Below are 17,690 nucleotides of genomic sequence, written 5' to 3' on the forward strand. Positions count from 1 at the left end.
ATCGAAGAGATTACTGCCTATGTTCTCCTCTAGGATTCTGATGGATTCCTCTCTCACGTTGAGGTCTTTTATCCATTTTGAGTTTATCTTTGTGTACAGTGTAAGAGAATGGTCGAGTTTCATTCTTCTACATATAGCTGTCCAGTTTTCCCAGCACCATTTATTGAAGAGACTCTCTTTTTTCCACTGTATATTTTTTCCTGTTTTGTCGAAGATTCCCCTCGGTGTATTTTTTTAAGTTCAGTTATATTCTTCAACTTTGAGACTTTGGCTTGGTACTTTCTTATTTTTTTTTTCTCTCTTCCTTAAAATTATCCCTGTGTTCATCCATTCTTGTCCTGAGATTGACGAATATCTTTTTCTTCCATTCCCTTCCCTCCCTGCCTCCTCTCCCCTCTCCTCACCTCCTCTCCTTACTCTCCTCTCCTCTCTTTTCCTCTGCTCTTCTCTTTTTTCTCCTCTCCCTCTCTCTCATCTTTATGACCACACTTTGAACACTTTATCAGGTAAATTACTTATCTCCATTAAGAATTTTTCCGAGGGTTTTATCTTATTCTTTTACAAGGAGCATATTCCTCTGTTTCCTTGTTTTGCTTGACTCTCTGTGTTCATTTCTGGTATTAGGCAAACCAGGTATCTTTCCTAGTTTTAAAGGAGTGGTCACAGGAAGCCTGGGGGTGTGTGTTTCAGCCTGATGTCTATGCAGTGACCCCAGTGTCTTAGCCTTCTAAGAACTGCATCTTTTTTTTGAGACCCCAGGAGAGTGCCAGGTTGGAATGAGAATGCCAGGCTGGACTGAGCTTTCCAAGTCAGTTTTGCAGGGTGGAGGCATGGGGCAGCATTGGGCCAAGGCAAATAGGCCTACCAGGTTTTGCAGGGCAGGGCTATGGGGGCATTTGGGGCTGGGATGAGCTTACTTACCAGGTTTGGCAAGGCTGCAGGAGAGCACAGGGATGGGATAAGCAACACTAGAAAGAGGGAAAGTACAAAAATGGTGCCTGCCTGTGCCTCTGTCCTAGAGAGAGCTCCAACAGACTCCTACACCTCTGGTAGACCCTTTAAGCTTAGCCAATGACTCTCCTTCAGATATAGTCTAGGCTCCTTTCAGCTCGCTGCTTTTGAGCTGCATCCTGGGGTGAGTGAATCTTTGTCTGAGCCATTTACAAGTGGAGTCTCAGTTTCCTAGAGCCCTGTAGGTCCCCTGGATATAAGCCCCCTCGGTTTTTAAGGTCAGATATTTTGTAGGCTCATTTCTTCATTGCATGTTCCAATGATTGGGATACCTAATATGGGGTTTGAATCCCTTGTTCCTTAGAGATCCCTCCCACTATCAGGTTGTCCCCATTAGGGGTGGGGGTTTTGGCAAGATCACATCTCTACCTCTCCTAATCATTCCAGTGTGGCCTTTTTATCTTTTGTTGTGGAGGAGCTGTTCAGCTAGTTTACAGGTGTTTTTCATAGAGAATTGTTCTGTATGTAGCTATACATTTGGCATGCCTGTGGGAAGAGGTGAGTTCAAGGTCTTCCTATGATGCCGTCTTGAATTGCCTCCTCAAATTTCTCTATTTCTATTTGTTTCAGACAGTACTGTGTTAGTATAGTTTGGCTCTTATTAATATTGTGTGAACACTTTCATTACAATCTTCAGTCTCCAGGACTTTGTAAAGGACTACAAACCTAACAAATGAAATGAATGTTCAACATATAGGATACTAAGCCCACAGGAAAGAAAAAAGAAATCCAAAGTTACAGACTTTTTTTTTTTAATAATTTGAAATTATGCTAGAATTTGGGACATCAAATTAAAACATTATTTGTCCCCTGGAAAGATTCCCAAATGTTGGTTGAAAATAAGAGATGATTAGGCTCTTTAGAAATGTTTCTGTTGATGCTAAATGTGGTTCAAGAACAAACAATTCAAGATTATTAGATGTGGGTACATTTGCATCATTCAGGCAATTGAAGAATGTGTGTTTGCAGTCCACCCACCTCAAAATGTTTATATTTTTCTATATATAATGTGATAATTCCTTGATATTCTCAATTCCCTTGAGAGTTTCTAACTCCAGAGAAGGGGAACAAGGATCCCAGGGTATGTACATAGGCTGGCCTCTGGTTCTCCTTCTCATTAATGGCCTAAGTTGCCACTGAGAACACAGCCTTTATGTGAGCACCCTCAGTGATGGCCACACAGCCGTGCTGAGGCTAGCTGACTTTACCACATGCCACAAGGTGCTGAGAGCAGCACATGGTGTTGTAGAGAGAGGTTCCAACTCTGCAGGTGGGTCTGAGCCAAGGAAGTCTGAGAAGGAGCCAGGTGGCAAGAAGCCCATGCTCACACCCTCTGGGCTCAGATTAGACATGTCTGCATTCTATACTCAGCATCCCAACAACCAGCACGTTTCTCTCTCTCTCTCTCTCTCACTCACACACACACACACACACACACACACACTAGGTGTTCAATGAATATTTTAGTAGTCCCCGATCACACGGTTCTCTCCCTGGGAATTGAGCAGGAATGTCCCCAATAGGGAATTGACTACGTGCCAGGTATCAGCTGGGTGTTTGTTTTATTTTTCCACTTCCCAACTCACTGTTTTCACATACAGCACAGAGAACACACCACCATATGAAGGCTTCCGGCTGTGTGTCCAAGGAGCTGAGCTCTTCTTACTGTGAGCTGTTTAATGTACCACCAGAACAAAAAATTCAGGAGCTTTTCTGAAGCCCTTACACATATACCTTGTGTCTTTATATTTTTCCTTTTTCTGTGGCACTCCAGTTGGCCCCAGGGTTTCACCATTATTACCAGTGTCCAGTTTTGTCTGACTTCCTTCAAGGGTCCCGTTTCTCACCCTGATCCATGGCACAGCTGTAAAATGGTTAACCTTTTGCACACATCTTCAGAAAGCCATCTTGGATCCCCCACCAAGTAGACCAGCAAAAAACCTTACCTTCAAACCAAAGAAAATACTAAATCCATGAAATCACTTAAGCCATCCTTCCAAAGAGAGGGAGAATCAAAATGTTTTATGCAGCAACCTATAAGAAACTCATTTTGTGGGATGTTTCACATTCCAGCCCATGGTTTATTCCCCCATATATCCCTGCCAGTAATATCAACCAGATGTGGCCAAGAAGTCTGTGCAGAATTGTAAAAATTACAAGCATATTCTGTAATTCCAAAGCATTGTAAAGTCACAGCTTGTTTTTTTTTTTTTTCTGGAAAAAAACCCAAAAAACAAAAAACAAAAACCACCAAAAAAACTTTTCAGGCTGGCAGGATGTTCTCAGTTCAAGTATTACCTGATCACTTTAGAAAGTTCTTCTGTTGGCCCAAAGGGCCGAAGAGTTTTAAAATATAAAACCCAACTCTGCTTTTGATACGTTATAGGGAACTTAGGAAGGTCTACCTGCACACATCTATTTAAGTCTGTAAATTTACTAATGTTTCAAGTCTTAATGCTTTATTTTTTAATTTTTTTTAAAGATTTTATTTATTTATTTGACAGAGAGAGATCACAAGTAGATGGAGAGGCAGGCAGAGAGAGAGAGAGAGGGAAGCAGGCTTCTCGCTGAGCAGAGAGCCCGATGTGGGACTCGATCCCAGGACCCTGAGATCATGACCCGAGCTGAAGGCAGCGGCTTAACCCACTGAGCCACCCAGGCGCCCCGAGTCTTAATGCTTTAGATATCAGATATGAGCATCTGCCCATAGACACTCCTATAAGCATAAAAGTACAAAACACTGAAGCCTCAGAGATCCATGGTTATTTTCTCTCTCTTTGGTAAGGTGTGTTTTAGCACAGGAGGCATATGATAAGGTAGAAATCAATCCACAGAATTGGGGTCAGAAAGCCCTGGGAGTACTCCTGGTGAGTTAGTCTCTCAGGCTTCAGTTCCATCATCGGTGCAGTAGGCACAAACATACCTACCCCACAGGAGAACTAAAGAAGACTGTATTTGCCAAGGATGTCTAGTACATAACAGGTGCTCCAGAAATGTCTGTTTTTTTGCCTGCTGCAAAATCTATAAAGTAACAGGGTTTGTACTAGATCAGTGCTTCTCAAAGTATGCTCATGTGTGACACACACCAAAATCATGTAGGGTGCCTATGTACAAAGTCAGAACCCCAGGTCCATTCCAGATCTACTGAATGAGATATCTTGGTTACATGGCCTGGGAATCAACATTTTAATCAGTATCGCAAGGGAATTTTCCCCCAACAAATGCTAACTCTGAGAAGCAGTGGAACCCAGATCCTTGCTCACCAAATGTGATTCTGGGCCAGGGGCATCACCTGGAACTTTGTTACAAATATAGACTCTTAGGTCCACCCCTGATCTACGGAACCAGAACCCACATTTTAACAAGATCCCCAGGTGTTCAGAGGCACAGTGAAGTTTGAAAAATTCTGGCCTATATAACTTATTCCTAACTCTAAAATGTTACCATTTAAAAGTCTATAAGACAATCAAAGCATTAGCGTGTAGTCAGCGTTGTGGATAGTCTGCAGGCTTCTGTGCTCAGCCAGATAAAGCCTCCGTGGTGGAGAAAAGAAACCTTCCATGCCTTCTTTCCTGGCTTTAGCTTAAAGTACTACAGCCAGAGTGCAACTCACATAAAATAGAAATCCCAGGAGTGACACGGACCCTGCTGTAACCCACTATCTGCTCACATGCAGATTAAAGCTAAACCTTTCCTCAAGCACATGACGGAACTTGTAGTTGGGGAGGCCCTCTGTAAAGCCAACCGAAGGCCAGGGCTTCACTGCTGTGTTCAGGGAGTGGAGGAATGCCGAAGGAGGGGGGACGGGAGCTCCAGTTTGCAGGGATATTTTCCATGAGCTTTTGGTGGCTGTGCCCCTGGAAAAAGTGACCCCACGTCTGCGACGGTGAGGCTGGTCCATCCCTGGCCTCTGAAGGCAGGGCTAGCACAGGGGGAGCAGGTCTCTAGGACTGAGCTCTAGGTAGGCGGGCTGTTTCCGAAACCCCCACCATCCTGATGGATTGGTTTCCCCGTCGTCCTATTATTTCACCACATCAGATAACAACTCTGCTGGAAAATTGAGCAGTATGGTTTTTGTTTTCTCCACTGGTTTTTCATTTTTATAGTACTGTTTCACATCGATATAGAGTTTTACGGCGACACATACTGCATGTAGTTATGTTTTCAAGTTTAATGCAGAGCTGAAAGACTAAGGTGGCTGCAAACGGATCTACGAACAGCAAAAGGTATTACCTAGAGGTATGGGGCCCCAGTCACTCACTAAGCCTGGGCTCATTTAAGGCTTCAAAGGCATAAAGGGACAAACATTAATTGAGGTTCTACTAGGTGCCTGGCACTTTCATGTATTACTAACTTCTCATAAATACAGTAGGGAGACTGTGTTAGGGGTGTGGGCTCTGGAGTCAGGCAAGCTTGGGTTTGAATTTTGGTTCTGCCAGTTGCTGGCTCTGACCTTGGGCAAGCGGTCCAAATCTCTAGGATTCTGTTTCTTTATCTCTAAAATGGATACATTATAGTATCTGACACCCTAAATCTGAGATTAAGTAAGAGAATATAGATAGAAGCAGGTCATAAAGCACCGAAACCACGCAAATATATAATACGCACTTGGGAACTATTATGGGCTGATGCGTCATTCCCAGCCCCCAAATTCATATTTAAGCCCTTGGCCTCATTACTTCTGAATGTGACTATATTTGGAGATCAGGTCTTTACAGAGGTGATTATGTTAAAATGTACCCATTAGGGTAGGGCCTAAGCAAGTGTCACTGATGTCCTTATGAGAAGAAGGAGAGACACCGGGGCTGAGCATGAACAGAGGACAACCATGAGAAGCAGCACAAGAAGACCGCCATTCTCTAAAACAAGGAGAGAGACTGAGGAAAACAACCCAGCCAGAATCCAAACTATGAGAAAATCAATCTCTGTTGTTTAAGCCATCCAATCTGAGCTCCTTTGCTATGGCAGCCCGAGCGAACGAAGGCAGGCACAATTTTGCAGTGAATCAACCCGAGACCGAGAAAGTTGAAGCTACTTGCCAGTGTCACAGGAGAGCAGGATCCAAACCCAGGTCTATACCCTTCCAAAGGCCACACTCTACTTTCCCACCGGGCTGCCTCAAAGGGACACTAGAGCCCCTTGCTGAATGCAGCGTGCTGTCTGTTTGGGGGTACAGGGCATGCACATGCAAGGTGGCCATAAGGGCGGCCAATGGTGAAGAGGAAGAAGAGGTACACTCAAGCAGGAATGAGAGTTGGGAGGAGGGCTCCCTCACTGGACGTAAGTTCCCTGGAAACTGAGGCTTCAGAGCCTTTAACTCTGGATGGATGCTGATCTATTGTGACAACAGCCCAGTGACTCGAGGCTGGTCAGTTGACCACACTTCCTAGTGTTTTCAGCTGCTTCAGGGATTAACCTTCTAAGTGTCTTGCAACTCTATAGATCCAAGTGAGGGCCAGGGGGTTTAACCACAGTGGCAGTTTTTTAAAAGCTGTCACATACCTCATAGAACTGAGTGGGGAAGAATTGGGGAGGAGGCTGGTCTGCTACTAAATACTGCTTTTTAGCTACGGGTTTTAAACCACCATCAAATATTGAATGGGCTCTTTGGTCATGAATCCAGAACAGATGGGCCACAAGGACCTCAGTGGTCTGCTCATCCTCATATGGAGAAGTCAAACCCTTAAAAACCACAGTCACACTTAAGAGAGAGAGACAGAGACTGGGGGAGGATCAGAGGGAGAGAGGGAGAATCTGAAGCAGACTCTGCACTGAGCCCCGAGCCTGATGCAGGGCTCAACCTCACAATCATGAGATCACAACCTGAGCTAAGTTCAAGAGTCGGACACTTAACGGACTATGCCACCCAGGTGCTCTGGTAAAACGCAAAGGACTTTTAATCACAGTTTTTATCTCGTCTTCTGCTCCTTCTAATGATTTCTGGCAACATTAACACTTTAACCTCCAAACAACCAGAAATCCTTTGTTCCCTCTCCCATGTGTAGCTGAAAGAGAAAGCTAGAAGGGGATACAAAAAAAAAGGGGGGGGGGAATTAATAACCTATAGACCATGTAACAGACTGTGTTCCATCCTGTCCTCTCTAGATGAGACAATTGAGGCCCAGAGAGGGAAAGTAACAAGTCTAAGGCCACAGAGCTTGTGAGTGGTGGAGCCTGTGTGAAGACCAGGATCTTCCCACCCCAAGTGCAGTGTCTCCTCACCCTCATCTCTTTTGGAATCTGAAGTCTTTGCCAGGTGTGGAAGTGTTAACCACAGATATCAACGCCCTGGCCTAGGTATGCTCGCATCAACTAGCAACATAGCCCAGAGCCATCTTTCCCTGAGCATGTGCTATGCGCCAGAGTCAAAGCTGAAGGCTGTGCATGGGTTACTTTCATGTATCCTCACAACAGTGTGGAGAAGTAGGTTCTCTTATTTATTTTACTGGTGAGGAACCTGAGACCCAAGGAGGTTAAGTGACTTGTCCACAGTCTCATGGCCCCTTAACCCCTTCAGTCTACTGCCACCTCCTATGTTCAGCTCTAGGTCAGGAATGGTAGGCAACTTAGGAAGAGCAGAAACACAGTCCCGACTCTTGAGAACCTCATGATCTATGTCAAGATGGGGGTGGGGGAGGGAGCTAATATTTACTGAGTGCCCAGGGCATGAGAGAGACCTTGCTGGCCCTTTATCAACCACAGTGATGTTACCTAAACCTCAGGGCACTTCCAAGCTCTAGGATGCTCTGGCTTGTACCCCAATGCTTGAAAACAGGGTAAGAGGACAGACATACCACTAACATGCATATGGATCAATGAATCAATGGTGCTGGATCTGGGGGTGAATGGGGGTGGAGTGACCAGCAAAGGCCTGGCAGAAACACTTGGATATATGACAGGTCCAATACCAATCTCTTTTTTATTATCACTTCAGGCCTTCACAATAGCTAGCTTGGCATGGCAGGAAAGGAAGGACCTGCAGGAACACAGACACACATTCGAGTCCCAGTTCCATTGTACCTTGGTTACATAGCTATGGGGTAAGTTAGATAACCCCTTAAAGCTTCAGAAGAAGATTTGAGAATGCTCTCTTTGCAGGACTGCAGAGATTGTAAAGGTTAAATCTGAGAATCGAGGCGGAGTCCCAGGGTAGTGCTTCTTCTTAGAAATGTTGGCCACGTGGGCAAGTAATTTAAATTCTGAGTTGTAGTTTCCTCTACTATAAAATGGGAGTATTGAGGCAGGGAGCTGACTGTAGTAGAGAAAAGCACAGACTCCAGAGGCAGATTACCCAAATTTGAATTTTGGTTCTGTTACTTGGTAGTTGTAGGACATTGGGTGAGCTCTTCACCTCTCTGAGCCAAAGTTTCACACTGATAGAACAATAATAGTCATAGCATCTAACCTCAGGGCTGGTAGGAGTAGCAAGCGAGTTCTACATAAAATGCTCAGACCAGCACCTGCCAGTTGATGGGTTTGCTACTGTTATTACCCTGAAGTGTTACGGAGGATCCAAAGCACTCAATTAAAGCACAGCAGTCTGCACAAAGTAGATGCTCAATAAACTCGCAGACATCTGTCATTTTTAAGTTTGGCATCACTCCCCCTATCTTCTGATAACAGAATTATTCTTTCTTTTGGGAAACCCATACTCTCATCCCCAAACAGGTGAGATGAACCCATGACCCAAACTTGGATCAGTCAAAGGACACCACTTCTTTGGCAACAGTGATGTGCTCCGACATAGATGAGTGACCAAGGCTAAGCAATCCACCATTGTTTCGGTGCTGCAGGTGCACTGCTACACATGACGGAGGAGTTAGATGAAGTCCCAATGACATCACCAAGCCCCTTGATCCAGTTGTTCCTGAAGCCATCCATAACTATTCCCGGACTTCCCGGGTATATAAACAAATATATTTTCTCTTTGGATTAAACTAACTTTAGTCACAGTTCTGTCACTTACTGTTTAGTAGCATTATTATAATAGCAGGTTTTCAATAAATATTATTTCCCTTTCCAATCAATCCTGAAAACATCTTATTACGTGCCCATAGCCTTTCCAAAAGGTATTCTTTGGATAAACACTGAGTATTAGGCAGTTTTTGTCTACAGATCTAGCAAGAAAGGAAGAGGCGTGTCCAGAATTGCTACTTATCCCACATGGTGTACTACGGAGTAGACAGCCACACAGTACCCACATTTAGCATTCCCTAGAAAATGGCTCACTGTGTCTATTGAGATGCAACGCTCTTTTAAAACAGAGCTAGTGGCATATGTATACACACTCATGATTGCACATTTATTGATTTCTAATTTGTACCCTGCTTACTTCCAAAAAGGCCCTGGAGTGGCTGATAAAATAAGACAAAGACACAATGGGGCCATTAAGAAAAATCAAAGATCAAGCCCAGAGAGAAAAAAGGGATTGCTGATTATAGCTGAAACCTGGGTTAATATAGTTCCTTCAATAAAAAAAAAAAAAAATTATATTTAGCTCTCAGCTTTTTGGCAGCCATTCAGAATGTGTCATGATGAGGCACACAGAGAAGTGGGCATCCTTCATGTCTATAGCCGAAAACCCAGCAGAAGCCAGGCTGGAACAGGGATAGTAGAAGAGCTTATTGAATGAATGAATGAGTGAATGAATGAATGAGTGAAAGGGGGATAAAAGAACCAGAGCCTAAGGGCATTGTTTGTACACCTAGGCCTGCATCCTTCTCTTCTCACTGAGAGCTGATGTATGCCAGCCTCGGTGCCTGGCTAGGACCTGGAGAGGGACGGACACCACACGGAGTCGAATGTCACCCCTGCCTTCCCAGCTGCAGCTCTTCTGGCTTCAGGTAAAAGCTCAGTGTCATCCACCTCAGTGCTCACAGCAACTCCCAGTCCCTTCACGCATCCCGGAGAAAGAGAACAGAGAGCGAGGCGGAGGGGATGGGGAGTGTAGGAGTAGTCACAGTTATCTTGGTGAGGACACTCAGGCCGCACCGTAAACCCTAGAAAACACACCCACACTGTGATCTCCTCTGAGGCTTACAACTCCTCAGTGAGGAAGGTGAAAGGGAAGAGGGGTGTCTGCCTTTTACTGATGAGAATATTCAGGCACAGAAGGGAAAGTGACTCCCTTAACCTCTCTCAGAAAATGACACGATGCCACCCTGGGGTTTCCCATGCCCCAGGCTGTCTGCCTGGGCCTGGCCCCCAGCATCTCGATGCTTGAAATTCCTCCTCTGATCGGATCAAGAGCAGCCTAGAATAAAATAGGCATCACTTTGATGGCCGTGGGGAGCAGCTGGGAGGCCACATTCCGTGAGCAAAAACCAGCCCACCCAACGTCCTACAACAAGCAGAACGGTCAGACCCCACCTGCTCCAAGCCTTCCAGCAGTCCCAGCCCCATGGCCACCCTCTGTGTGCCTAGAAAGTGATGCTGACATTCCCGATGAAGAACAGATAGCCAGCCTTAATTAGGAGCTGGCTGAAAAGGCACAACGTAGTGCTGGGTGCGGAGACGGCGAGTAAGTGAGCACGGAGGGAAAGAACTCTACAGGAATAGGAAATTAAAAACCGGGTTACTGCTCCTCATGCCCATTTCGTACTGCTTATCCGGCTCAGCTAGACACCCAGGCTGCCGAATGTCCCTTTATCCACCCTCACGCTCATCAGGGTGGGCTCAGAGAGGAATGGTGGAAAAGGGGAGCATATTCTTGTCCATGTTTAGCAAAGTGATCCAGGTGGTCTGAGCCAGAGAAATGCAGTAAACAGCACGAGGAGACTTTGACAAAAGGTACAGGTGTGTCCTAGAGAAGGCGAGCCACGCTGCTTACCACTTAAACACAAACCAACCCTTACTGTTCTTGTTCCAACAAAGTACCCTTTCAAATACACTTACGTATATGGTCTCTTTCTTTGTGTGTACCCACAGATACAGATATGGATACAGATTCCTAATTCAGAGCTCATTCTTAAGTGCACACAGTGACATGTGTTTCATATTGCCCAATGTATCCTGGAGCCTACATACATTGCTCGACTGCATAAACAGGTATTAAACACAGCCTCTGGGAATGTGAATGGCGGCCACAAGTTTGGAGCCTCCCTGGTAATGTTAGAGTCTTCCCAGCCAGGCTGTAAATCTCATTGCTTGACGACTAAGCAGCCAGACTCTGTCCCTCCATTCAGAAAACCAAGGCTTGGGCCAACCCAATTTACCCCATGAGCTACAAAAGTCACTGCCAGTATGACATATAGGTTCAGGATCACAGAGCCGTTCACCATCAGTGCACGAGCACTTGCCTAACACCCAAGACATGCAAACCACAGTCTCCATTCTGACGTGCATCTCCAGCTCCTAACCCTCCACACTCTCAGACTGTAGAAACGCACAGAAGCATCTCCAATCTCCCCCCTGCATTATATCCTGGATCATCCCAGAAGAGAAAGCCAAATTCAAGGTGTTTCTTCCTTTTCCCACAAAACCACAGATCTCCAGGCCCAGAGTTCCCAGGCTGGTGGTGGCAGGAGGCAGGAAAAGGGCAAGAGGTGTTCTAGTCTGCAGGGTGGTGAGGTTGGAATGATCAGTCCAATCCAACGCCTTCCAACAACACTGCTGTCTCCTGTAAATAAACCCATCTCAAATCCCACCCTCAGGGCATTTCCCTGAGGCAAGGTCAGACCCATGTTTAACGACATCTTGTCTTTCCTTGCAAAGAAGAGACCTACTGCAAGTCACTAGCTCTCATTGGCCACTTACGCCACTGATCAAAAGCAAAAAGTTTGGTGTAGGGGCACGCCACGCTGAAGCCCAGCTCCAAGTCCCCGTGCAGACGGTCTAACTGCCAAGCTGTGCCTGGCACCAGGCTCCACTCACAAAGGCAATCACAATATACATATCACCAAAGCCAGGCAGGACGCCAGGCAGAAAACACAATTCAATTCTACTCACAGTCTGGTGAGCTTCGGTGTACTCTGAAAAAGCAATTCCGGGAGGACCTGGAGCTTATTCTTGTTCAGGCGCCTACGGATGAAGAGAAGAATGAGAGGATGTCAGGGGACATTAAATTGGATCAAGTGTATTGACAGATATCACTTCAATCAATTAATCAATTAATCAACAGGTATGAAGAGATCTTCCAGATTTTTCAGCGGGGGATGCACATCATGTTAAGGCATATTCTGTCTCGGAAAGCAGGCAGTCAAGTTGAGGACAGAAGGCAAAGTTCAGTCACAGGCAAGAACACAGCATGCGTGCTGCCATTCCCCCAGTACGAGCCTAGGACAGACAGACAGACATCACTAACTGATCCCACATTCTTTCCCACAGATCCCAAGCAAAGCTTTTGAAACTCTCTGGCCATGTGCTCCGGGTAGCTCTTGCCAGTGATGAAACTGATCTGCAAAGTGGGTCCCTAAAAAGAAGTAAACTACCAGAGAGAATATTCTATCCTAGATGGTGGTGGTGGTGTGGTGGGGAGACAGCAGTTACTATGGGAGTTGAAGAAGCCACAGGTTGAGGAGACAAATGGAATCCCTGCCAGCCTGGCTCTTTGGCCCAGAGCAGGGCTGCATTCTAACTTCCACGGGCCCTTGGCACTTTTGCCTTTGCGGGTCCCTGTCTCTATAAAACATTAATATATTTTATAAGTTTGTAGGTATAAAACATATTAATACTATATATAATAACATTTACTTTGACCTGAAAGGGTCTTTTTTTTTTTTTCCTTATAATTTTAAAAGAAATGAAAGCATTTCCATGGGCCTCTGGAAGTATTGCTGGCCCTGGACCCTGCCCCACTGTGCCTAACGGGCAGTCGGTTCCGGGTCACAGTGTGGGCATGCCGCGTGGCTGGAGGTAAACTCAGCCAGAATGGATGCCCCACATTGGATGGCAGCAAGACAGCCAGTCAGGCGCCCTCCAGAGAATGGTCAATACTAATGCCAATAGTAAAGAAGGCCACGAGTGTTTCCAAAGGACACGGAACCCTTGTGGTGGCCTCCAGGAGGGCTGCTCTCCTGGAAGTGGAAAGCGAAGAGGGAGACCTAGTTCCCTGCTGGCTCCCACGCCTCCCTCTCCTAGGATCCAATGAGTGTCCAAATCAGTGTCTCCAAACCTGTCCTCAGAATGTCCTAGAGCAAAAGGACAGTTCGCAGCCTGGCTGAATTTCTTCCTTAGAGTGAAGTGCCTCTTTGGTTACCTGGGACAACCATTATTATCCTCTTAGAGTTAAGCAAACTGAAGAAAAGGTGAGCTTCATTTCTGCTTCTGCCCCCAAAGCCCACGTTCTCCGAGAGGCCAAGCAGATACGATTCCCTGGGTGGGATTTTGGCATTTTCCCCCTTTCATCACAGGTTGATGGCCAAATACTTGAGAGGGACAGGGAACTAGGAGGGGGTTAAAAAGGGCAAAGCGTGTAAGAGAGGAGCATTTAAGAACCCCAGAGTAAGGCTCTTGTCAGCAGTGCGCTGCTTAGCCCTAAAGGGGCTCACATTGTATGTGGGCAGGTACGGACCAGTGATGCTGTCAGTGAGCCCCATGACGGCAAGGAGGCCAGACAAGAGGCTGGGAAGTTGGATGGGATAAGCTCAAATTCCCTGCCTCATCCCCACTGCAGCCTGACTCCTACACCAGTGCTCTTTTTAAATTTCTTGTTTATTATGGTTAAAAAAAAAAATTCTTTTTCCACCTTAACCATTTTTAAGTGTATAGTTCAGCAATGTTAAGTACATTCACATTGTTGTACAGATCTCTGGATCTTTTTCATCTTGCAAAACTGAAACACTATCCCCATCAAACAACCCCCCCACCCCCCCACCCCCCCGCCTCATCCAGTCCCTGATAGCCACCACTACGCTTTCTTTTTCCATGAGTTTGACCAGTGTTCTTTTGATCATTTCCAGTATCTACTCTTTGTGCTCTTGTCATTCAAATGGAGAGACAAGGGGAGCCCGGGGGTGGGGGGGGGTGAGGGGTAATCTAGCTGCTTGTTTAGATCGGTTCCCAAATGGTCAGCCCCTTTACATCATGTGGGAGCACAGATCCCAGGGGAGACGTGGTGGTATGACTTTGGGGCTGGCCAGGGCTGGGGTCAGGTCTAACTATCTCTTGATCTCTCTGTGGGACCTAGCCTAGCCTGCTGAGCCTGCGGAGCCTCAGGGTTCCATGTGCAAAATAACCCTATTCGTTGTGTTACAGTAATTCATAATGACACAGTATATGCCTAAGTGTCTAGCACTGCAGTAAGAGCATGGTGATAATAATATGATAATATTATTGATAATATTATGATAATAAATGGTGCATATTGAGTCCTAACTGCGTGTCTGATGCTGGGCTGCAGGCTGGGCGGGCAGGATGGCAGGCAGTAGAACCCGGACGCAGGCACCATTATGATCCACACCTCACAGCTGAGGACGCAGGTGCCCAGAGCGGCTGGGCACATTTCCACAAGGCCACAGTGTGAGGAAGGGGTAGGGACAGCATCAGGACCCAGGCAGTCTGCCTCCAGAGCCCCGGTTCTGAACGACGAACCACTTGAAGCCTTGCAATAACTGAGAGCTCCCTTCCTCTTCCCTTGTCTTCTTTTTTCCCCCTTTTGCTTCCTTTCATCCTCGGTTGCCGCCCCCTGTGCCCCACCCCAGACAACCATCCTCCCCGGATATGCTTCCCTCCCTGAAAAGGACTCCCTTGGAGGTCCCTGAGGCCAGAACGGGTCTCTCTGTGGGTCTGTCGGGAACCACCCTCTATTGTCACAGCCCCACAAAGCCGAGTGAGAGCTACATTTAGGCGACCGACGCTCCAGTCTAGGCAAAAATCCGAGAATCTGGCCTGCCGTGGCCTGTAGCCGGTAGGGTGTTTAGTTCTAAAAGCCCCAAACCAGAGTTGAAGCTAAAAATAAAACCAGCTTGGCTCCAGGGCTCCAGGAAGGGAAGGAATCATTTTTCAGTATTTGTGGCTGGACAAAAATAAAAACACAACCAAACTGAGCCAATTGGTCTCTGCCTGCTGCTCTGTAAACCCTGATGAGCCTTCCAGGGCAGCTGGGCCGGGCTCTTCTCCCACAGCCTCTGGGTTTTTCCGTGGCAGCCTAGGCGGGCCTCGTGCTGGCTCCCCCTACCACAAGGGGGTCGATGCTCTGTTTCAGTTCCAGTTCATTCCAGGATTTATTCACTAACCAAGCCGGCAAAAAGGTCCTCCTTGAAGAGCCAATGAAGGCTCCAAGCTGCGTAAGGTGCATGTCCCCATGTAACTGCTGCACAGCAGCCCCTGAGCAGGAAAATAGTCGGTAAGGTGTCATTGTTCTGGCAGGGCGACAGAGAAGCCCTGGGCTGCAGACGAGAGTACTGGCCATGAGGCCCTCGATCATTCGTGCCATCCGGGGCTCTGTCATCCTGGAACCAAAGGTTGAAATCTCCTACCACAGTTCCAGCTGAAAATAGATCCAAGATGCTTGGATGGAGAAAAGGACCGAACGGGACCAATACGAGGGCAGACCGAGGAGCTTGACAAACAGGCCATAGGCCAGGTCAGTGAGGAGATAAAGTCCACCCGGCTGTCCCCCTCTCTCTGAGATCAGTACTCATTTTTAGCTTTCCTGCTGGAACAATGGGCAGCATCAAGGTAAAAAACCCACTGGCTAGGAGTTGCAAGGTCATTCTGCTTCTCAGCCTGAACTATGAAGTTTTATCGTACTCCTATCACCTTCCTGGAGGCACCTGGGTGTAAGATCGGATTAGAGGTTTTGACACTTTTTTTTTGTTGAATTAGTCCATTTATCTATCCTTTTTTTTTTTTTTTTAGCAAGTTATCTCTTTTTCTTTTTAAAGATTTTATTTATTTATTTGTCAGAGAGAGAGAGGGAGAGAGAGCAAGCACAGGCAGACAGAATGGCAGGCAGAGGCAGAGGGAGAAGCAGGCTCCCTGATGAGCAAGGAGCCCGATGTGGGACTCCATCCCAGGACGCTAGGATCATGACCTGAGCCGAAGGCAGCTGCTTAACCAACTGAGCCACCCAGGCGTCCCCATTTATCTATCCTTTTAATCATCCATCCATCCATCCATCCATCCATCTAGCTTTCTATCCAACCACCATCCACCCGTCTCTCCAGCCCTTTTTCAATATGAACATACAAAGATGAACAAGAATATTCCCTTCCAAATTAGCAGACAGTAGTGGAGAAGATAGGCATGAAAACAAAGATATCATAGGAGAACAGAGGGGGGCCAGTGAACCCAGACCTGGTAAAGGTAGGCTTCCCAAAGGAAGTGGTTGGAATTTAGTGCTGAAGCATGAGTGCAACTTTTCAGGGGACAGGGACAGGGGTTTTGAGACTTGTGCCTGGCCACGGAGGGCCATGAGACCCAGGAGCACTTAGGGAGCGGGTTGCATTGCTGGATCGTGGGGATGACATGAGAAACAGAAGCAATGAAGCTATAAATCTAGGCAGGGGTCCTACAGCAAGGACCCTTGTAGGTCATGATAAAGGAGCTGGGCTAGGGTGTTTCCTGAGAGTAATGGGAAGCCACAGGAGGGGTGTGAGCAAGGGAATGATCATCTGGTTTGGATTTTAGAAAGTCCTCTGGAGTATCAATAAACCCAGTCTAGCAGAGAGCAAAAAAAAGGAACCAAGGAGAGTAGTTAAGAGGGCTCTTGTGTAATACACCTGGCTGTATGAGGACCTGGTTTAAGGATGAGAATGGGAGCGGCGCCTGGGTGGCTCAGTGGGTTAAAGCCTTTGCCTTTGGCTCGGGTCATGATCCCAGGGTCCTGGGATCGAGCCCCACATCCGGCTTTCTGCTCAGCAGGGAGTCTGCTTCCTCTCTCTCTCTCTGCCTACTTGGGATCTCTGTCTGTCAAATAAATTAAAAAAAGGATGAGAATGGGACTGGGTTGTAGGAGATACATGGGAGGCATCATCACCAGAGTGGGAAGGAGTTACAGGAGTGGAGGTATTAAAACCTTTCCTTGGGGCTCCTGTTAACTGAGTAACTGAGCAGTTGAGATTACCAGTCATTGCTAAAGGAACAGAGAAGGGAGACCAGCACACAGAATGTGGCGAGTTCAGATTCCTGATTTCTGTACTACTGGGGTCTCTCAAATATGTTCTGATAACTAAGATCAGTTGCTGGTAATAACAGTGAGGCCATAACTTAGGCGCTGTACTAGGCACGTTACCTGCACTGTCCCACCTAATTTCCACAGAAACTCGTTGAGGCTCAGTAGCCCCATAATAAGGAAATAGCAAACTAAAGAGGTTAAAGCATCTGCCCAGAATCAAACTTGATCAAAATGATGGTGATGGTATTTGAACCCAGACACCAGATGCTAAATCTGTGCTCTTAGCTGCCATGTATAATGATAATATTTAATTAGCTCTTCATGATACACTGTCTCAACTTATCACCTAATGTGTGAGTCTCATCTACCCATTAAGTTTTGAAGGTCCTCCAGAGCAGAAAATGCATCTAGTATCTTCCTGCTGTCCCAGCTTCAGCCCACACAGCCCCAGGCACACAGTAGGTGGTGTTCAGGAAGGGCCTGCTGAATTTTATGAATAAATCCTAAGGGAAGAATGGCAAATTTGGAGAGGCTGAAGAATCAATAGCCTTCCTGGGTTAGGTGACAGGCGCCATCCTGTTTGGAGGCAAACACAACTCCCAGAGGGCCCACTCGTCTATCT

General features: G+C 46.6%; 1 protein-coding gene across 1 annotated transcript in view; it reads right to left on the bottom strand.

The window, feature by feature from the left end:
* The window catches only part of SLIT3 (slit guidance ligand 3), a 595,819-nt gene that overhangs the window by 482,717 nt on the left and 95,412 nt on the right, over window positions 1–17,690 (bottom strand). The window contains exon 4 of the mRNA XM_047731238.1: window positions 11,959–12,030. Coding sequence (XP_047587194.1) covers window positions 11,959–12,030 — 72 coding nt within the window. The remainder of the gene's footprint in view (window positions 1–11,958; window positions 12,031–17,690) is intronic.

Source organism: Lutra lutra, chromosome 5, assembly GCF_902655055.1.
Source record: "Lutra lutra chromosome 5, mLutLut1.2, whole genome shotgun sequence".
In the NCBI taxonomy this organism is placed as follows: domain Eukaryota; kingdom Metazoa; phylum Chordata; class Mammalia; order Carnivora; family Mustelidae; genus Lutra; species Lutra lutra.